The sequence below is a fragment of the Euwallacea fornicatus genome, chromosome 33, assembly GCF_040115645.1.
Source record: "Euwallacea fornicatus isolate EFF26 chromosome 33, ASM4011564v1, whole genome shotgun sequence".
Lineage (NCBI taxonomy): Eukaryota > Metazoa > Arthropoda > Insecta > Coleoptera > Curculionidae > Euwallacea > Euwallacea fornicatus.
In genome coordinates this window covers 227,831-251,764 of record NC_089573.1, presented here as the reverse complement: position 1 = coordinate 251,764, position 23,934 = coordinate 227,831, and the positions used below count along the sequence as shown (strand labels likewise).

General features: G+C 33.8%; 1 protein-coding gene and 1 long non-coding RNA gene across 5 annotated transcripts in view; one reads left to right on the top strand and one right to left on the bottom strand.

Annotated features, from left to right (window-relative positions):
* LOC136348488 (agrin-like) overlaps positions 1-21,520 on the bottom strand; it is a 198,601-nt gene extending 177,081 nt beyond the window's left edge. For 2 of the 4 annotated variants that reach the window (XM_066299338.1, XM_066299340.1), the window contains exon 1: positions 20,740-21,520. In XM_066299338.1, the coding sequence (XP_066155435.1) occupies positions 20,740-21,214 (475 nt within the window). In that variant the 5' untranslated portion in view covers positions 21,215-21,520. The remainder of the gene's footprint in view (positions 1-20,739) is intronic. The other 2 variants (XM_066299345.1, XM_066299341.1) reach the window with 1 other exon arrangement.
* Positions 12,316-12,932, top strand: LOC136348552 (uncharacterized). The gene is made up of 3 exons (XR_010733681.1): positions 12,316-12,487; positions 12,570-12,734; positions 12,794-12,932. It is a non-coding gene; the product is annotated as an uncharacterized lncRNA (long non-coding RNA).
* Positions 21,521-23,934: the final 2,414 nt, after the last annotated feature.

Genomic DNA, 23,934 nt, shown 5'->3' with positions numbered 1-23,934 from the left:
GTGCTGTATTCTGCGTTGGCAGTACCTGGCAGTACTACAAAAACAAAATCATCACGTTTTTACATATCTTTATTACATTCAATTGTAGAGACATTTATGCACCCTGTGAATGATTTGTTTGAGGCAGTTTATTCAAATAGTTAGTTTTCCAGCGTAGGCCGATGAGGCATATGGACAATGGTAATGAATGCCGGTCTTGGGCGGCTTAATCTTTAAAGGATTTTTGAAAAACAAATTAAATCGAGTTTTGCTTGCTTTCAAATAGCCAATTTAAACACTTTCCTCTGTGAAGAATTTCCGCTTTTATGAACAAAGGAGAGTGATAAAATGTAATAACTAAAATTGAACACATTGAAATCCCTTCGACGGGTTCTGTATAAGCGGCAGTATAAAAACCGTAAAAAGTATATAGCCTGTCGACAATAGATTTCTGCCCTTTTATGCTAAAGGATAAATTTAAGATGCCACTTTCGAAATAATTTCTTTACAGCTTTGCAAATCATATTTATAGTCGATCGTTCACTTTTACGAGATATCTTTTTCCTTTTTGGATGAACTATTAAAGGAGCTCTTTGAAACAACATTTTTATAATAACTTAGAGAATTTCATTTTATTCAGGCAAAAATCACAGACAGAAATAACGAAGGTAAAAGTTCAGAAAAAAAGGCACGTGGCTTTAATAAGAAGAATGTTTGGTTTTTGTTTGAAATTGACAGGAAAAACATTGTAAAAAAGTATAGAAAATACTTGGCTTTGAATATTTCTTGGCAAAATTGCTAATACAATGTACTTTAATGGTGATGGACGATAGCGTCCGGTTCTTTCTCGATAAAACGGTATATTCACTACCTCAGGATCAATATTTATTTTTAATTATTAAAACAATGTTATAGAACACATTAATTATAAAATGGTGCAGAGGTTAATTGATTTTATTATTCATCATATTTTCAGTTTGAGCTCCTCAAATACCCTTATTATGTTAAGGCCAGGTCGAGTAAATTCAGGTTTAAACAGCCTCAAATCAGATTTTACCCTATTTGACGATAATAAAGTTTATTTAGGTTGAAAAAGGGTGAGAGATTTATTATCGTAAGCTTTTTATAATTAACATATTCGAAGATCAAAATAAATTCAATTAAAAAAAAGCGAAAAGTAATGTGAAGCTCTTGGCGCTATAATTATTTTCGGTTCATTTTTGAATCCGAGATCTAGTATTAGCGTAATATTATTTTTTAATTTATACTTTTATGCAATTCTTTAAAAATTGATTTTTCCGGCTTTGTTTCCTTTACGTAGCAAAATATACATTTTGGCAACGAAATACTAAACTTCGGAGATATTCGGATCAGCAGGTCTATTTGTGAATTTTAAAAGTGGCTCTAATACGAAGGGACCACAACTGAGCTAATCAAGGAAAATTTCGAAGCTAAATCAATTGGTATAAACGAAAAATAGTTTACCTATTACCACAACATTTCAAGAGGAATATTTGAACTTGGTATTTTAAATTTTTCACTTATTGACTCACGTCGAACCATAGTTTCTTATGGAAAATTTTTGCGACTTTCAACACGTTTGTACTGCATAAAAACAAAAATTATGTCAAAAAGAAGAAAAAAAATCTATGTCAAAGTCGCAATAAATGGTAGTTTTCTACCAATAGTTTTAATGAAAACTGAATAAAAAATTTATTTCTGAAGTACGGGCAATCGCTCGATAGACTATTGTACGGCCATAAGCAAAGAAATTTCAGTGTGACGAAGATGAATCATTATGCATTGTCATTTCTTCCACTAAATAGTATCCAATATCTCGTAAACCATAAACATTCCACCAGAATTATTTATTAAAATTACTCTTTAAAATTTTGTATTAAATATCTCAAAAACTGTAGAACCTATTCAATTTATCGGAAGTATTTATGAATTATTTAATATTTTGTATTGGTTTTCTCTTTCGAATTAAACTGATCTTTTTTCGAGGATTCAAGAGATATAATGAAATCTTCTAAACCGTAAAAAATACTAGATTGGTTAAATTGTGATAAAGTTGTCCCCTTTGAAGCAAAAAAAAATTGAGTGGTTCTGGAGATATCCGGAGAAAATTAACAATTCAATGCAAAACTGGCAGCAGTATTGTTGGCATATTTTTAATATATTTTTTAAACGTGATTAAAACAAGTTAATGCATGTCCTTCCTTATTTCTGATTCATATTAAGGTATTGGTTCACCGTACAGATACACAGACAACCGTGTTGCCTGAAAAAGATCTGTATATTTCCCCATTTTCGAAATTCTAATGGTACTTAATGAAATTTTTGCTATTATATATATACATATATATGCAGAAAGAATTCTATTGAAAATAAATAAAATATATTTCATACTCGTAAACGAATTACTACTGAAAAAAATTAAAATTGCAAAGAAAGGCTCTAAGCCTTAATTAAAGAACTAATAAACACCAAACTAGAGTATCTTAATAACTCCACACCAACAATCTTTCTAACATCGCCTCCAGTCAGCACTTTGATGAAGTGCAAAATTATACGCCTCTTTGTTCACTATGTGCGTATTCACATATATTTCCATCATATAATCCAGTATTTAAGATCCTATCACTTCTTGCACAAGTGTTGTTATCTATTATACAGGGTTCTCTCAATCTAATTTTTAGCCTTACGCCTATAGGTGCGCAAACTACTGTGAAATTATATAGCACTTTAGATAATCATGCTATTTATTTTATATAACCGCGTTATAAGTGCATCGGAGATTTATTTATTGGATTTAGAGTTGCTTGGGAGTTAATTTTCGTTATTTATACCCACTTCTATTTAATCTGCATTTTGCGTAAAAACAATGCGGAATGCCTCTTTCAGAATTCCTGGCTTTAGTACTATTATTGTGGAGGCAGATATTGATCCACCGTATTAAAATGCATCGCTATTCCCAGTGCTTTATCTTGATCGGTCTACCTGTTTCAGTCAAGCCCTAAGTTATTGAAGCAAGTCACAGTGAGTTGGTTTTAAATGAATGAACAATCAATGTCCGCATAAATATCATAACAATAACATTAACACTGTCAGGTTTATGCTTATAGGTCATTTGTTTCACTGGTGCAGAGCTGTTGTTTATTCCTTCTGGTTAAGGAGCCCTAGGACTACTGGTAAAATTATGCACCAGCATGCCTAAAAAATCCTAATGGTCACTGCTATTCCCATAGTAAATACTTCGTTATAAATTAAGTCCATTGTGTTCCGAGAACACACACTATGGGTTTAATGAATGCATTAAATTTTCTTAAAAGTGTCAGCAGGTTGTTGTAATGAATAACTGTGCCTTGGAGTGTTCGTTCGTGGCAAAGTAGGCATTTTGGCGCCGATAGTTTTTCTTAGAAAAATTCGACCCAATGTTCGGACTTAACCGATAGAAGCCTAGAGATAGCGGTCTGTTACATGTTAAGACTAATCAGCCTACACTGAATTTCTCGTGTGGGCAGAAGTTGAACCGCCGCAGACCCAACCAAGAGAGAAGTGTTTGTGACAGTGTCGTCCGAACAGGTGTCAGGGACCTATTTTACAAATGACTTCCTGATAGCACCACATATCTTATTAGGCAATTTCTCTACTCGATAATAACACCAAAAAAGTGGAAACGTCCCTACCCCCGTAACCCGCAAGTCGTTTGTTTTGCCTCTGTAATTATGGGCAGGAATTGAATCGAATGATAGAAAAAACTGACAACTTTTATGGAGTTTTTTTAGTGCTCACCCGGTCATTATCCGATGCAATTCACGAGCAAGAACTAAACTATCAGTAAAACTTAATAATTGTAATTGCAAAGTATTGTTTCAGTTAGTAAACAGAAGTAGTTTTCTTCCCCCATCAGAGACACGTTGACATTTGACAGTTATTTTTCCAACCTTTGACACTTAAAAAAAAACGATAATGTTTAATCAAATTCCCATTTACGTGACGTTAATCGATATTTCGAACAAAAAATTAAAAAACATTCATAGTAACGAAATTGAGAAAAAACTGGTAAATTAAGACAAAATAAATTAAAATTATTTTTAAGGTTGAAAATATTTGTACTTCAATAGCGCCATATGGATGTAGCTCGTTTTCGTTTTAAACTAGAAAATATCGCATTTTAGTTACCTCATCGTGACATAGTACGTATGCAGGATGGCACAACAGCCCGATCTGTTACTACAGAAATGTATTCTACACGGTAATTTTAAAATAAAGCTCAGATTAAGGTAAATTCTAGCCAGTTTGATGAATAGTAACCAATTATTATAAAAAAATGCTTTTATGAATATGGCACTCCCATCCGGTAATTTAACAATTTTTGACAAAAATGAACGTGTACATCCCCTAAATTTCACATTGCTTATTATTTTAAAACTTTTATTCCACGGGATTATACCGAATCTAATTACGTGAAATTTCTAGAGTTTATGACTTACCGTTGGGGCATCAGGAAAAAAACGCTTTCCCATCTAATATGTGAAATATGTTTCTAAAGCAGTAGACCGAACTTTTGTGAAACCCCGTATTTCCGAAGCACCGAAACGTTGAGTTTTGAAATCCAGGTGTAGATAGACTTTTTAAAATCGGACATATAAATTTTGCAACTTCAGTGATAAATCGTCTCTACTGCAGCTAAATAAGTATAACTTTAATAAGTAATTAAATTACAGTAATTAGTTACTAACTTGAACTCTTTTAGTTGGCAATAAATATTTGTATTTGCGGCAGATCTGCGTACCTTCAACTGGAATTCTAATTTCTACGTTGAAATAACTCCTCTGCATTGAGACAAAACCAATATAATAAATAGATGCAAGCAATGTAAATAAAACAAGTCAGTTTGAGTGCCTAAATGGACATATAACTTGGCCCGATCGCACTGCAGATCGACATTTAGTACGTACTTGTCCGATTTTTTGGCTGAAATTTAAAACCTTGTGAACATTGTCTCGCAAATAGGGATATTCCTTTACAGCATTTATTCAAACGAATGTACACTCTTTTATGTCCAATTTAGTGCATATTTAATTATTATCTCCATCATAAAGGTTTTATTTTAAATGTATGAAGTGTCGATTGATAAACATATGGCATTTCATTGCTCTTTAATAAGGATATTAAAAGATAATTAAATAATATTGTTAATAATACGAATTTAAAAATCGTAAAACGTCGAAGATTTGCAGATATTTTATGACGTTTAAGACTGATATCCGGGGCTATAGACATATAACTGTATATGTATAAACATTTAAGTCGGGTTAGAAAGTACCGTATAAGAAAAAGTGAACCTTGAACATAATACCCAGACTAGACGTTAGGAAAGTCACCAAGAATTTAAATTGAGATCGCAGAGCCTTGAAAATGCAATTTGAGGTGCTTTAAGGCGCTTGACAAGTGACCCCATATCTGAGAAAATAAAAGAGATATTACCGGTTCGTGCATACTGAAAAGGCTCATCGAGAGCTCATTGATTATATAAAGCAATCACTCTACGTGTTCACGAGATATCGGCACTCGAAACTTGAAACGTGGTAAAAAGTAGGTAGATATTTTTGACACACTTTGCAAATTTTTAGGAAAATTTTGAAATTTTTTAGTTGGTGTTTCCTAGCGTAATCGCCCGATATGGATTATATATTGTACGTGGATACCCCGATGCAGTTTAAGAAACTTTAATTTTAAGGAATTCTCACAATTCAAAAAAAAGGACTACGCGGTTCTATATCTCAAAGTATCGCATTATTTCTGAATATTACAACCGAATTTATAGGGCTCGTCACGATGCTTAATTTGAGCTATATTGACCCGACATTAGGAATATCCTGTGTATTAAGTTACAATTTTTCCTTTAGTTTGCAAGGTATACATGGTATCAGTTTCCTATCCAGTTATATCTGTATATCTGTAAATGAGGTATGGTCAAACTACAGAAAAAGAAATTTCAAAACTGAACTCCCAAATGGGTTATCTTGTGAGTCAATACACATTTCAAATCAATGACTGTATGTGAAAAAAAAGCGCTTAAAAAGTTTTCAAAATTTAGTAAGACCTGATAGTAAGTGGTTTCAACTGAAAATTGTTTGAAAGTGAAACAATTCAATACTTATACAGGATATGTTAACAATGATAGAAGATAAAGGAAATGTTTACTATGAAAATAAAAAATTGAACAAGAGGGTCTCAGGAAAGGAAAAGCAACTGGATATCGCTTTATCAGTAACAGAAAACGCAAGCAATAGCGTAAGAGAAATTAGTCAGAAGGTGAATGAGTTGTCAAAATTTAAACAAAACCATATCGAAACTATGACAACGCATGCTAAGCACTTGAGCACGTGGCCATGAATGCAAGTTTTCCTGAAATTATTAATAATTCTATTAAAATTTAAGATTAGCATGGCATTATTTTGAAATAAAAACAATTTAATTTTCTTTCGTTTACGTCATAAAAACAACACCATGCTATTAAAAAAAATCAATAAAATTGAAGTTGAAAAGGTGAAAATTAAAGTTCTTAAGGCGAAGACCCTGTGTGTATTTTTGGCTAAATAAGTGTTTGCTCCTTCTACGAAAATCTTTCATGACAATTTATCCTAAAGTGATCAAAATCTATCTTAAGCTTAATACGATATACATTTTCTTTTATGTAGCATTGCAAATATTAAAAATTCTTGTAAAACATCTTAGCTTCGAGTCACTACACCCCATAGTAAAAAAAATCTAAGAATTAACACCAGATCAAAAGAAAATTCTATCGCGTAAAAAAAATGCACATGGTCCCATTAATAAAAATGACACTTTATAACGCCTCGCTTTTTTGGGATTCCCTGTAGGATTGTAACTAATTTTTAAATTTATCTTCGTTAGCCTCATATACAGCCCCATAACTATTTTTATTACGAAATCACAAATAAACTCATAGAAATCAGGTAGAAGTCCTGTTATATAGACATCCTGTATATGTATATCTGTATGTATTTCAAGGTGTAGAATGGAGAACTAATGAACAGCCACAGAAGGCGCTTCGACTTGTATGCTTTCTTCAAGGTGAGATAGAAATTGTTAATAAATATCCTTGACAGCACATAGTCTTAATTTAAATTAACCTGTCTAAAGTAGAACGTCTTGGGTGTAGGTAACAACCAGGTAGGCATTAGAAGCATTAAAAAGTCCGACCTGTGAATGATCGTGACACTAAATAGCTGGGCAAAATCACATGCTTGCCACGGGTTTAATGAATAAGGGATTATTGTAATCGGCTAATTAAAATATTAATACACCTGATGCATAGGCAGCAGGCACTTAAAACCTTAAATAATTTATTTTGCTGTGCATTTCTGGGTGCGTCAAGTGGAGATTAGTTCCAACTTCGGAGCATGACATACAAGTTATACACCTACCATGAGCTAGTTCTTTTCAGTTGTTATACATAACACCAGATTAGACTGTTTATTTACATTGTGTGTTCTACCTCTGTAATTTTATACATAAATTTTAATCTCTGTTGCTATTGTTAAGGCCGGTAGTCGCAGTTTGAGTACTTCTGGCAGCATTTATGGCAAAACCGCTATGATCTAGCTAACGAATTAAGGTATGAAATAAGTGTTTATATAAAACACGATCGTTTGTGTACGTCGGCCTAATTGATTGTTCCATAAAAATCAGCATGGAAGATCGATGACGCTACATTATTCCGGCCGCCTACACAAATTTAACACATAACTAGTTTGTTAATTCGTTGAATTCCTCAACAACGGCTTTTACAGAACAGAATTGATACGGCCGATTTATATCATACTAAGCAATTAAATCATTTAAATTGTATCTGTGCGCATAATTGGAAGCGCGAAGAATCCTATCTTTGATTAGCATATTCGTCAAGCTACTACTTTTTCTTTTGGCGAGAGAAGATCGATGGCCATAGAACGCAATTGGAATAGCTGTGTATTTAGATATTCATCTATGTAGCGGCTTCTACCGTGCGACTTTCGGTTACTAGAGGGTTGGAATAAAGTGTACAAATCATAAACTTAAATTCAAAACTCATACAAAAATCTTCTATTTATGAAGGGATAATATTTTACGGAGTTGATTCATCAGAGGATTCGCAGAAGATAAATAAATTGATTCGGAACAGAGCTGGCGAACATTATTGCTGAAGACGGTCGACATTTCGTTTGTCAGCGATGATTGGTAGACCGAGTATAAAGTTTAAGATTTATATTAATGTATCGTGCATAAAAGCAAAATAAAGAAAACCTACACAATTGCACACCAACACTGCGGAAATTACGTTTCATATTTATCCAACCATAGGGGCGTTTATTATCTTTCTTTTGTTCCGAAAAACTACCGTCTGTCTTTTGAACTAAAGCCACACGTCTGCTAACATTCGGGTTTAAAATGTCCATTTAACAATGGAATTGATAAGACAGAGCTATCTTAATGTCGTTAAAATCCCCGCCTATAGCCCAGAAAATTACCGTTTCGGACTAAAAATACTTTTGAACTTCCTTAGAAATTAACAAACCTGTGAAGGTAATCAAGCAGTAGCTAAACCAATATATTAATTTAGCTCGCATAAATTATTTGAATATTTTCCTAAAAATTTGGTGAAATTTGGTAAATTTTCGAGTTTTCGAAAAACTATTTCTCAGTCTAAAAGTCATAATCGGTTGATATGAATTCTACAATATATTTTCAAAGAATGGAAATAGTCTAATATTCTAAAAACAGCTTACGTATAAATATCAAACTTTCTTACCGTGGGGTTAAACGTATTGCCGCTCGGATAACGACAACGGCGATGTTGGCAATTTTAAGCTTTTTCCTCTAGAGCATAAATTTTCTTATATCAAATAAGATACCCAAGACATTATTACATTCCTTGATTTTGTGCGTCATTCCTGTGTCTTTTTTGTTGTCATAAAAAACATTTCCCGTACCAACTTAAGTGTTCCTAACTTCCTGTTCACAAAGCACTCTTTCTCGAAGGTGGAATCTTGAACCGGCCGGTAGACGAGTCGTCAAGGACTAAAATTGAATATTTGGGAGAACGTGGAAACACGACCAACTATGAGTGACGGGGACGTAAATCGGGCGCGAAATTGTTGGTGCCGGAATCCAGTCGTGAAAGGTCTTTCACTATCCAAGAAACAGCGTAAAAGGCGTTAAGGCAACGTTCAGAGTACGAAAATCTTAGTTTTAAGACAGTAGAACAATAGAGGTTATTGATCAGTCTGACCTTACCGTTCTTGATTTTTTTTTACACCCTAAACCGTACCTCTAGTTTATATCAAATTACAGGCTCTCTGGAGGCGATGCAATCGCTACTGGTACCGAACCCGTTATTTTCAAAACGTCATGGAACCATCTGAGCGAACCTGCACAATCGAAGAGAGAGTAGGAGTTATCTTATCCTTCGATCCCCCCATTATTTTCTAGTACCAAACAAAAGTCTTCTCGTCACACTATAAACCAAGTCCTGTACTTATTTCCACTGGTTGTTGAGATAACGGTGCATAGAATTTTGATTTGTTACTTTTAAAAGATCTTATGCTCCGCAGCGGTTTGAGGCAGACTAAAACGATTTGTATCTGTCCATGCTAGTTATTAAAGATTTGTTAAATGACAAGATGTTTTTTTTTTCTAAATTTTGTCATTTATTGACATTTTTAGAAAAGGACTTTTAGAAATTCGGATAGGATGTTTCTATTTGTTTTTCTTGTCTGTGACAGTGTGAACTTTTAAGTTTCATTATCTCAAAAACCATTGGAGATAAAAATAGAACATTCGTCATAAGAAATACTTAGAATGACCGGTGGAATAAAAAAAATATGGTAATATCTTATATTCAGTTTCGGCCTTCAGGCGAAAAAGAGAATATCGCGAAGTTACCCTATTGGAAGTTTGATCAAATACCTAAGTCGTTTCTCGAACATTGAACCCGGATACCTCAATAATTAAGGTTCTCCAGCGTTGAAAATACAGTTTAAGGATCTTTGATTTTGAGTTTACAACCCGGTTTACGCAGGTTTAGAATACTAATCGAGACAATTAATTCAGGCTATTTGTATGAATTTCAGATTAAAATACCTTCGTATCTCCGAAAAGAACAAAAACATCCACTAAATTTTTAAAACTTTTTTAGAGAAGAATTTTTAGAATTTTAATGATTAGAAGGATACAAAAAACTAAAAGGTATCACTGGTTTTATTTAAGTGATAACTACCATGCACCTCAAGGGTGTTCTCATACCATATAAACACATATGCACTTTCATCCCTCGAAGGTTCTGCACATGCACATCATATACAGAATGAAACATTAACGTAGCCTGAGGTTTTGATTGACACAACAGCTTTCTCTTCGTCGCGTTTTAATCGTACGTTATTAAACGTAAAAAATGATATTGGCGAACGATTGATTATACTGCGAATTTGCTGAATACATATAATATACAATTAAAAGAATTCTACCTGGGTGGTTGCATAAAATTAATGTTAACACTGTGAGAAGTCCCCTTTGTATGTTTTATACATATAGGACCCCAAATTTCGTCGCTGAAATCCATATATTATTTCTTTATGTAATTTTTATGAGAACACTTTGAAAATCTCACCTAGCCTGACACCTCCTTATCTTAACTAGACCATAAATAGGAAACCGCAATTAAAACTATATATTAAAAACGAATAGTCAGTTAGTAAAAGAGCAATAATGTGCATATGTATACGTTGCAAGCTTACTTAAAATTCCATTTTGTCATTACAGAACTAGTTTAGATAAAGAGCTTCGTTTTTTCAAACAAATCGACCAGTGACCAGTCTTACGCGAAGAATTTGCATTTGTGTTACAAGCGTGCTTCTATAGGGTGTCCCAGAAACATTAGTACAAATGAGCATTGCTTGCCAGATAGAAAAAATACAGAGCGATTTAACTAAGCTCGTCTTATACAGGAGTTACTTGTTTTGGAATTAGGAAAATACTTGAGAGGGTGTCAAAGTATTTTTGTAATTCTGTAAATTGGGAACTGGTCTTATAGTTTTTGATTTACAAATTTGAAATCGCTACGCGGGTGGTTTTGCGGTTCCATAAATTGAGTATCTATTTCAAGCTGGGTGACAAGTGGCGTCATCCACACTTCCTTGCCAAGGTACAAAAAATCAACTTATCTTTTTGTCAGTGCCGATAACGTCAATATTTTTACGAACTCTGATATCCTGAACTTTGCTACACCCAAAGGGTATTTTAAAAAAACTTGTATCTCTAACGGTTTTCGAAATATTTTCATATAAGTAATATCTTTCTTTCTTCATGGGTTTCGCTCATCACATGAAAATGTTAAAATTAGGTTAAGCAGAATAAAAAATTATAGCCTACTATCTTTGGTTAAAGTAAGATCCTTATCTTTATTTCAAAAAAAAATACAAAAAAAAAATTAAAGTAAATTTTCGACATGTCGACCATCTACAACAATACATTTTTCAAAAATTTTGTCGCACCACGAACACGATTTGGTTATTACTGCTGCTTACACCTTTCGAAATATTATCCCATACCTTCTCTTCGGTGTCAGATAGGCATTTGTATACCAATGATGAAAAAATAAAGTAAACTAAATCCTATAGGTTTAAATCGGGACTTCGTGGAGACCACAAATGTTCCCTTCTTAAATCAAAAGTGTTAAAGAACAAGTTTTAAAAAGCTCTAAAATGATATCGAAACAGCTTCATAGATGCGTCTAATCCTAAGACGAAGATTTGCTCTTCTAGATGCACAGTGAAAATTTTTATTCTTCAAATCCAAGTCGTTTGAGAGTAGTCGATTTTTCGTATCTGCAACTTTTATACACCACACGTTCGGCTGAATCGCTCTGTTTTTTTACCCTCTACCAACAGATACTTATTTCCACCATTGCTTCTGGGACACCCCGTATGTGTTGCGCAGTAAGGACCTACGACTATCACACGTTCGTGATGGAAGGAGTTACCATCTAGAGCCGTCGATTCTATTGGACTGGACGTAAATGCGTGTGACATTAATTTATTTCAATAAAGTCTTAAATCGAGGAAAAATGAATTGGAGCGAATAACGACGCAGGAGATAAACTCAGGAGAAAATTCGTCGTGAAATAAATCTCGATTGCGCCACCAATCGCGTCGCTGACAAGTGTCATTTATTTTTTCCTCGCCAACACTTGATTTCAAATAAACGGTTATGTGTTACCTCTCCCAATACAACGGGGAGTAAATTTGTCACTGTCAAATGGAACAAAACGATTTTGCTCTGAACGCTTAGCAAAAATAATTTATAAAATAAGATGCAAGATAGGAAGAAAACTATGCAGGGCACAAAAGTTATTGCTCCTATTAGAGCAAGACGATAATATATTATTTAACCCACTCTCCCGACAGCTCCAAGGCACACACCCTGATTTGAACACGTATGTATATGCACGAAAGCAGCGTTAGTTTGCACTATCACTTTATCAGCCAAATAGTTCTCTATTCACAAGTCTCTAACAGTTGTCCAAACATCCCGATGTTCGTAATCACTTTTCCTAGACTCGTCCAGTGTGTTTAATTTAATGCAGACACACGAAGGCCTCGATTTTATGAAAATACCACATACTGTTAATTATCATAATACCCCGTGTACCCCTCTGGGTAAATAACGCTTCGAAGAAGTCGGTAAGTTCGAAGACAGGTTAAGAGAGCCTATAGCATTTGAATAATATGACATCATATAGGTGTAACGGCCAATTTATGAGTTTAGAACTTCTGGGTACTGCAATGTCAGATGAAGCAAACGATCAAGTGTTTAAACCCAAATGAGAATAAGGAATTTGCCCAATAAGCCCACAACTTTGTATGTTTTACTACGCCCTAACCCGTTTTCAATACATTTAAAAGCCACGTGTGTGTTGTTAAGCATCGGTGTGCAATAAAAAATTCCCTTTTTGAGTTTAGCCCCAGCAATATGCGCTTAATAGTGTACCAGTGCATGGCACTTAATCACCATGATTTATCTTACCAGCTAGATAACAACTGTATTAGTATTGTTTAAGGCTCGCCGGTAGCATAATTACATTGTTGCAGCCAAACATAGGCAGTACCAGCAATTATTATTACCGACAAGTTATGTTTTCTTGTTTCTTTATCATCGAATCATTGTTTTAATATTTAAGTCGCATCTAGTTTGCATCACGATTTATGAAATGAAAAATGATCGGTCTATATTCAGCTGACTTGGATCTGGATACCTCAGTTGTCAGCACAAAGTTAAAGATAAATTCTTGCGAGATCCTCTTCTAAACTGTCTTATCAATATCGAGGACATAGATCTGATATGTAAATATGTGTGTAATATCTTGCAAACTATAAGAGATATCGCAACTAAATTGAAATAAGTTCATAGAGGAAGTGAAGACAAAATTAGTTCGACATATTTTGTGGAGTTAATTGCTCTATAAATTCCTATGATGTCGACGACAAAAGCTTAAAAATGGAGAAAAGTTTAAATAAAAAATTAGGAAATATTTTACCTGCTCCTATGGAAGTTTCAAGTCAATATTTAAATTTTTGCGGCGCTGTCGTAACATGGAGAAATCATCGAGAAGATTAATTTGATATACTTTTTGACCCGGTTTGGCCCATCAATTCCCATAACCTTGACAATCCAAGCTTCAAAAACGGTAAAAAATAGGTACTTCCTTGTGCAACTTTCTAGCATTAGGCCGTGACTTGACCGTTAATACGAATCGTCCTTAAATCTTCACGCTTTAGAGACACAATACGGTGATTGTTTAAATTTAAAATTGATTAAATTTTTTTTTTTCATTTTTCAATGCCCTATATTTTTTAAATTTTAAATTGAAAAACCGCAACTTGAAGTTGTAGGTAAACTTTAAGCTATTAATTTTTGAAATATCTAACAAATAACCATTGTTAAAGTTTCCAAATAAAAAATAAGACAAATTGTTCTTTTAAGAAAATAAATTTTCCTGCGACTGCCAGGATATAGCATTGTTACCGACTCAAAAATAATATCGAAAGACCCTCGATTTCCGTATAATTTCATTTCCTACGCGTTGAGCGCGCTACAATAAAGAAATAAGCTTATTTCCCACGGCAAACAAATATCAATAGCACGGCGGCAATTTCGAGGGCAGTTCAATCGAATTTACAAGTTTTAAACAGTAATTCCCTTTCATTTTTCACAAATACTTGTAGCCGCAGGAAAAATATCATTTGCAACTTGCACAAAATGACCATTTTCTACACAGACAGACCTTACTGAACTCGCCTGCGCCCTGTGTGAGCAGCATTTCGTGCTGACTGTACAATATACTAATGTAAATGGTGCTTATAATACAATATTTTGTAGTTAGCTTTGCATTAAATTAAAATAAATCATTTTTTTCTCGCGAATCTGGAAAAATATACACATTCAAAATAAGAAAGTTGGGATAACCTCCGGCTAAGTCGAATATAATGCGGAATTTACTCTATTCGGAAATTGAGAATCGTATGTAACTTGAATCTTAAGCCAAATTTTTCTGTTGGTTATTTTCAAATGATGCTGTGCTAAACGATTTCCTAGACACTCATCCAGAAGAATAACGTGATATGTATATGTATTTTATTTGAAAAAATGGCTCTGCAAATTCTCGAGATATACATTATATAAATTTTGATAAATAAGTTATTACGAAGAAAGTTTGTCTATTTGTTTACGATTGAAATATAGTGTTAATGTTTAAGTACCATTGATTGATCCACCTAATATTAACGGTAACGATGTCTCTATCTCGGCCATTACATTTCTGACTGTTGTGGCGCCAATACCTAAACGGCATTAATAAATAAAATAATTAATTGTTTTTTCAAGTAAATTACAAGCTTTATTTGCTTTTCCTTCGGGCGTACCACGGCGAAAATAATTATAACTCAAAGACAAGTTTTTCATTTTGCCCAAGCCAGTCCGTCCGTTACTGCTAAAGCTAAAGTGATTATTGTTAATTTATGATTTATGTTTATTTGCTTTTTGCTTACTCGAAATAATCACCAGTTTGCCTCTCAAATAATTTAGTTTCAACAAGGCCTTGCAGCAAAGAACAGACCTAATGTCTCTGACTCAATTAGTACAGCCACTCCATGACAGAGCGTATCTTTTAAACTCGCTTTCAACTCAAACATTATGCAATTAATAATACAAATATAATACGAAGTTATTGTGTTTTCTTGCTCTATGTTCATTCCAAAATAAATACAGATTCATGGAAGTCATAGAAATATTACTTACTTGCCAATTGATATTGCAAACGACAGGTCCATATTTGGTGCTGTAGTAGGTGTATATGACAATATTTACAGATGTCTAATGCATTTACTGCTTTAAATAAAGTGCTTCCTATAGAAAGTTATTTAGTTGAGTAAGACCATTGGACATGGTCGAGCTACTTATTCTCAACTATTACTATAGACTATATCATTAAACTGGCATAATTAGAAGCTTTCAAATGGAAAATGTATATAACATATTATTCAACCAGCATATAATATAGGCTGTTATCCCCGGTGGAGAATAAGACCCGTAATTTTAAATTTCTTTGACAAACCACTCGCTTTTACAATGTAAAATTTATTACGATTAAATATTCTACTTATGAACTAATATTTTCCAGTATGGTTCCGTTAAATTGTGAATTACAAATTTACACATTTAGAAACGTTTTAATCCATTATGATGCTGCACTATAGTCAAGTCACTTGTTTTGTCATTGTTATGGAAATCTATTGCAATTTTATTTTAAATATAAATATAAATGGACTGTGGTGCAGCTTTATGACGCATAGAAGCGTTTCTACATGGGTAAAGGGATCAGAATTTAACGGAACCATATTTTGGAAGAAAACCATTATTTTGCCATGAGGCATGTTTCATCTATGTTTACTTTCATATTTTCTACCTCTTCTAAAAAAAATCAAAGTAATTTCTCCTAAAGCATAAAAAAATTACACTTAGAAACCTATATCGGTTTTTTGATAGATACAGGAATGAGAAATTATTTTTTGTCTTGAAAACAACTACTTGAGCAACAAAACATTAAGAGACCTGTTTTATTAAGAATTGATAAAACTAAAAAAAAATATAATCGCATTTAAAAAAAAATCAGTAGCCTACCATTTTTTTCATTAAAAAAATCCCATCGAATCGCCGCACGGACGCTACTGGTGAAGGTGGAAGTATTCTGACCACTCCAGAACATTCATATTTACCCCGCCATAGCGTATCCCTAATTGAATATCATTATCTCAAACCGTTTTTGAAAAATTTTAAAAAATATAAAAAAAAAGAAATTAAAGATTCTATATGTTAGAAAAGAATTATTTTCGGACCTAACTTTACTCAATCTAAATATTTGTTTCAATAAGCTGTACATTCTCTCAACGTCTGTCGGAATGCACAAGAAACATTCTGTATGTGATGACCATTTGTCTATACATATGGATAAAACATTGAATGCGAAGTTACCGTATATTTTCATTTATTGGCCTTATAAAATACTATAAAATATCCTTTCTTCTTTCCTTGTCGATGATAGTTAAAACTTCCTGGATATATTTACAACTAAATTTAAGTTATTGAAGTTACTGAAAGGTCAAAAAGGTCACAGCTTAAGGGGTGACTTTTCAAAGGAAAATCGGACGTCTTCCTCTAAGGTTCAGACCAAACAACTTATAAAATGACAAGTAAAGTGGCTCTGTACCTAAGTTGGGGTGAAAATCAATAGAAGGATAAGAAGGAAACTTTATCTCACCGACATATTTAAAAAATGAGTTAATTAAATTCTTTTGTGTGAAATTGAAATATCGCATTCGGGCAACAACAGTATTTAAATTTCAGCTTATACTGCAACTTTCTCGATATTCCTGTGCGGCAAGAGAGCTAAGCTAACATTGAGAAACCTCTCCAAAACACACAATCCCCATAGGAAAACTGATACATTATTTATGTACACAATATTATGAATAAAGTTTAAGCATATTGTTAAACTGAAATTGTTAGAGCTTAAAGTATATGAAAAGCAAATTTACGCAAGTGATGAAACTGTTTTGAAGCTTTTCCGTGCAATCCGCCACAATGCAAAAAAAAGTTTTGTTAATATTGTTTTAATAAACTAATAATCAACAAAACCTAAAATGCACCGCCACGATAAATGTTTATAACATCAAATATATTCAGACTCTGTCGGGTTATACAATTGTTTGTAGCTTTAACGTTAATAAAATTGTTCGGTGGCCTTTGGTTAGACAGTTTATAGACCTCATAAAATGTATTTGATAAAAATATGTACCGCAGCTTTTGGAAGCAAATTTCGTTTTCTTATAGCTTAATTAAATCCTCAAAAATTTTCAAATACATCACAAATGCGTGATGTCAAACCACGTGACATGTGATACTTAATTACCTTTAGTAAATCTTGGGCATCGCGGGTTACAACACGTTTCAATATTAAGTGGGGTCTCCATGAAGTGCGTACACTTCATGTAAAATTACTTGACCTTGTAAGTTGCAAACATCGTGATCGAAAAGAAGGCAGAGTATAAACTAATACAATTTATTAACCATGCAAAGGTTTTGTGCATGTCGGCGTATTAATTCTACATTAAAGAAAATTGAAGTGTCACAAACTGTGTGTAAAATAAGGACGTTTTTGTCTTCTGGCTACGTTCCTTGGAATGGAAAAGGTCATGGGCTTAATAAACGTCGAGATATTGCTGCCAAAGTTTACCCTAAGGAAGTAAAAATGCAAATTTTACAACTTACACGCCAACCGTGATCTTGTTATATATTGAACAGCCTATAGCCGGTATCTCGTAAACCGAAAATTATTTGAGCTTAATTTCCCTTTAAAATATGTCCCAAAGTATTACATGTCATCATTTTTCCTGGCATGTCAGCTCGACATCTTGTTTCTTCTTGCTTTATTATTATCAACCGCTTTACTTGTTTTTCTTCAAATTACCGGTTTTAATGACCAGTTTAAGACCAAATTTGGCGAGTATGGACGGGAAAAACAGAAATCAGCAAGGAATAAAGCACAGAGGCTTGAGTGAAAAACTAGAAATAAACTCTTCTTAAGTGAATAGTGCCTTAAGGGAATTTTCGGGGAAAGTTCGAAATTATTTAAGAGCTGTTTTTAGCTTAATTCGCCTTAATCTCGGAGAAGTTGCAAAAAATAAAGAAAGAGAAAACAGAAACAACTACTCCGGGGGCTAATACCCCTACCACCGTTGAACTTCACTCTTTTCCGCTGATTTCTTGGGGGAAATACTTGACATCAAAAAATTTCCCATGTGGAGAAATGTTCCACATTCCAGCAGTGGACGCAGATTCCCAAGACAGATCATTACCGGTGTTGAGCTTGTTGGCACTCATCAGACGATTGTCGTCGTACTGAGTGCTAACAAGCAAAAAACTAATAGGCCCGACGTGGGATTCTGCGTCCACTGATGCAATACGCAGCATGTCTCAATATAGGAGTGCAATCTCTTACTACGATCATCCGGGTCCGAGGTATTTCTCCGATTTTTAGCAAAACGTATGTACCTCTCCCCCTTCAAAAAATATTCTAGATCTTCGGAATAATCCCTTGATATAGATCCTCAAGGGAACCTGAACAATTTAATTCTGTCCAGAGTGTTAAAAATGCAGTCTAAAGAGCTTTTATTTTGATGCACTTCTAAAATAGCGATAATAAAATAGTACCTACGTGTTTCAGAAAGCAAAAGAGATACTCCAACCCGGTTTGCGTTGACTTATAAAGCTCGATTAATTTTAGTTGTTATCTAAAGCTGTTACGGGGGTTCCCATTATATCGACCCTTGAAATATGAAATACTTCTCTAATTTGTAAATTTTCACAAACTTTTAAATTTTTGAAGTACACTCATTCGATCTAATCGATTGCCATGACCTATATTGAACCTAAATACTTTAAGTAAACTCCTACCTAACAAAAGCCTTGCAAAAGCAGTTTGACAAACTTTCATTCTGAGACATTTTGAAAATCGCGAAAATAGGAATCGAAGTGACCCTAAAATGAATGAGAGGGAAAGTGATATGTCAGAAACCAAAAGAAATACACCAACATGTTTCGTCCAGGATCAGAAACCTCATCCATTACTTGGAGCTATTGTTAAGAGCAATCCACAAGTTCCCGAGATATTGGCGCGCAAAGTAGGAATAAGTAGGTGGTCTTTGTAAATATTTGAGGTGGTAATTTTGGATCTAATTATTGGGAGGATCCAAACACGTTCTGGAACAGTGAAAACAAAATTTTGAGACAATTTAATTTTCATGCACTTCCAAAATCGTAAAACTCGGAATGAGAGCAACTCCCTTTCGCAATAATATATTGAATTAACCTGAACTAACGTTAGTTCAGGTTAGTTCTGGTTGCCTGCGCAAACGGGGTTAGTTAACGTTAACTAACCCCGTTTGCGCAGGCTCTAAGATTGATTAATAATTTGATATATTTTTGATTAAAACCTTTTTCAACTTCCTGAAATATCAACGATTAAAGTTTGATAGATGGCAATAATTAGAACTGTCATTGAAAATTTTCAGGAAAATCATCAATATTCGTCAAATATTGATTTAGCCTGGATATAACTCAATTTAGCTTCTGAAGCATTTAAAAATGCCAAATTTGAGCGCGCTTTCAACTACTTCTTTTTTAGTTAATCGCGTAAATACTGAAAATGGGAAAAAAAGAAATTTCGAAATGTGTAACTGCCATTCTTTTTCTGTCGGCTATGTACAGTTTAATTTTATTAGAGGCCTGTTCATGAATATCCGAGCGAAGCTGAAATCGAAATCAACAATCATGAGACTGATTGAGCTACTACATGCAATCTGACTCACTTAAACTACCCAATAAATCCATTAACTTCATTCATCCATCATTCAACCATTTTCCTTGATATCTCAACCGTTTCATGGCTTTCTACAGCATACGATTAGGCATTTCTTAATCAACTTTCATTTGCACCAATTCCAAATCTTCTTTCAGTTGAGTGCAAAATGGACCTTGAATACATGGCCTCAACATATGGGTGGTCAAGTGTGTTAATGTTCAACAAGTGATGCATTATTAGTATGAATTTAAGTGGTTCTTATGTGTCCCCGCCAAACAAACAAAAAGCATGCGCCTGAGCATAGATTTATACGTTTAAAGAGTCGTAACTAAACAAGAGGTACTTGAATTTAATTAAGGTTTTTAAATTTTGTTTTTGGCTGTTATTCATATCTATTTTTCGTCATTTGATTTTCAGGAGCCAAAAAACAATTTCCCATTCGCCTCCGAGGTGTTGAAGTATAATATCACGCCAATACTGCTCTAGTTTCATAAAGAAAAGGTGTAGATACATAAAGGAAAATATGTTTTACGGCAGCTATACAGCCCTATAGGACGCGTCGAACAATGCCTTCGTATAAATATTAAATCAAGCTGTGTTTATAGCAAATTTCACAAAATCTCAGTATGCGCCGCAATAATAAATACTTCCTTACAAATAGCTCCCCATGAAGGTACTTTAAGGTTCTCAAAGTTATTGATTTAAGTTCGTGCCCATGCCATATAGTTTGAAAATATGGGAACAAAGCTTACCATTTCATGCAGACTTACCTTTAGTGGCAGCACTGACTCTATCCAAATTATACAAGGTAACAGGCACAGGTCCAATTGCCAAAAAAACGTCTGTGTCCCTGAAATTCTTCAACTTTCTCCCGATAAAAATAGCTGTAAACTTGGGTCTAATGGGCTGTCTGCACTTCACACCTTCACCCTCGTTTAACGTTTTCAAAACCCGCACTTCCCGGGACTTCGGATATTTCAAGGTATTTTTAAAATATCGCCGCACTGACACACTAAATATGATCGAATTGTCTTTATAGAAAATTTCACCATTGGTCACCTTCCCGGTAAAAACGAAATCCGCTTTAGAAATTTCCTTTTCGAACTTATCATCGTTTTTCAAAATGTGCTCGTTGAATTTGCATCTTGGCAAATAAACCGGGTTTTCGGAAAGAAATCGCGAATTTCCAAAGGCCCCAGTCGCAGACAAAGTCAGAAAAAAGAGCATGGATTTAAATCGGGCCATTTCGGCGGCCTACACGTGGGTGTCTCTATCGCGGTGAAAGAAGTAACCGCGTGGAATAACACCGTTTGACTGTTCCGTTCTAGTGTTGAAGTTCTTACCGCAGCTCCTCCTGTGCTATAACATCTTTGAATTTTCTTCACCACTCGGATCTCATTGGCCACTATGACCACTGCCCACACACTCTGATTTGAAGACGCAATTAAGTACGATATTCTCATTATTTTTATTTCACTTCATGCGATAAGTGCGCATTTTGCATTGACACTTCGCCTTTGTTTTTCTTCACGATATTCCAGATCGTTATGCACTTGACAGTTTAATGTTTATAAATCACTACTTGCTCCTTTTGCTGATAAACTCGCATAATAAGGATGTTGATGAAGTATACCCTTATCCAATGTCCCATGTCAAAGAGGGACAAAGGGAAGTGAATTAATCGTCAAACTGACCACACTTTTCTTGTTTCTTTTTATTTTTGTTTGATGGATTTAATTTATCCCAAATGTTTCCGAAAATTACGATTTTCTCAAAAAATGTTATATTTTCATAAAATTTGTAGTAGTAACAAAGTTTCAAAAATAAATTTGGTTTCAAGCTGGGATTAATTGTTTGTTACTTAAAAAACGTATTTATAAATACAAATGGCTCTAATTTCCCCGCACATGACCCATTTAAAATAATGCATTTGTATTGAGGCCAAAAATTCGAAAGGGAAGAGTAACATGTTTGAAGTGCGCATACTCCAGTATGTCAACCCAAAATTAAAAATTGCATTTGTTTTGATACTGACGTTTTAGTTTCCAAATGTGTTTTAAATGTGATTGATATCATGAACTCGTGTCATGCCGCGAATTATGCTAAATTTTTAATAATGGAAAGAAATCCACATTTAAGTTTCATTTAATCAAATATTTTATCGAGTTGCCGTTGCGGCACGATGTCCGTTACAGCAACATGAAATATCACAATTCAGGAGGGTCTGAGACGAAAAGGTAAATTTGGCAATAAGGTGGTAGCCATGCGCGGAAAAAAGGTAACACTCTCGTTTTCGATTCAAGATGCAAATGTTAGTTGTCTGGGTTTTACCTTTACAGAGTGACCCACTAAAGGTCTCTGCCACCTTTAACTATGAGAGACTAAAAAATGTTTTTGTACAATAATTTCTTGCTTAAACATGTAAATGATTATTTTTTTATTGCTTTAGAAGCAAGGTGCTTGGAAATGGCATGAAGTTATTTTTGGGAGATCATTCTCTGGGATAGCTTTAGATGATTATGTATCTAAATCCGATGTTGCAAACGTTTTGTTGCACAAATAAATTCAATAAATCGTTTTTAAGATCTGCACGGTGGTTTGTCTCCTGAGACAGACTCTCTGTTGAGTTATAATTTGATCCATACATTTTTACCACTCTCTAGATATTAAAAACGCTTTTTAAAATCTTCTTTTGTAGATTCTACACACTATGTATAAAACAAACTCAACGAGTGACTATATATTTACCCATCTGAGAGCACAGCATTTTATAATAATCACTATGATAGTTAGATTATTTATTTTCTCTCTCAGAAAACTAACACAAATTTGCTGTCAAAGTCATGCTGTCACAGTCATTTGTCATATCCTAATGTATCTGACAAATCAATTGCCACTTATTACGTCGATAAGAATAGAAGTTGATGCTATGAATGTCTTGTAAGCTTGTTTCAAATGCGTTTAGAAATTTTCCAGACACAATAACAATGCAATACAACAATAAAACGTCCTTGCTTGATGCTTTGCGTTATTCAAATTGCATTTACCTGTTAAGTATCAACTTTTGTTTGGCGATCCTCAACTCTCCTAAATCTTACTTTACTTATGTTAAATAGAATACACTATACAGCGTGGCTTAAGGGTTGATTCTTCAAATTAAGGCATTAAAAAGGTTCCGTTGCGGTTTGGTTCCCTCTTTAAGTTAAGACCGTATAAAAACGACCCTCAAAAATTGATTTACATATTACTCCTTTGAAATAGCCACAGCATGGTACGGCAGCCATTTTTTAAACATTTTTAAAAATTACTTATCAACTACTTTAATTAGTTACTGCTATATATATATATATATATATATATATATATATAACTGTATGTGATTACATACAAATTAATTTAATTTTAAAAGCTCAATAATATAAAACGTATGCTATTTGAAATAAAAATAACATCGTCACTTGTCTACGAAAATGGAAACATCCTGTATATACAAAACAACAAGAAGAAACTTATTTAAGCCAAGCAACTTTTGTATTTAATTTTTTTTGTATCATTTGAAGTTGTCGGATCACCTCTCGTAGGCTACCCTCTACAGAGTGAAAAAAAAAACATAGCACTTTATGCACTTTCGTCAGTCTTAAATTTCGAGCGGTTTGAATCATGGCAAAATGGTATTTACACTTCAATTTTAACTTTTCTAGACGAAAATGACGATGACGTGTTTTGAAACGAATCAAAAAGTTTTTAAAAATTTGACACATATCAAATTTAGTTATTTTGAAAAAGACGCCATATTTCAAACGTGGATATTTAAAAAAAAATTGAAAATCCGAACACAGCATGCCACACGAAATGTATTCAAAATTTCCGGGCGATTCCAAAAAAGTGTAGACTTATAAAGTCGACCGTTTAAAAAAATATTTCAGTTACCCTACTAGTAAATAACCACAATTCTTTGACAGATG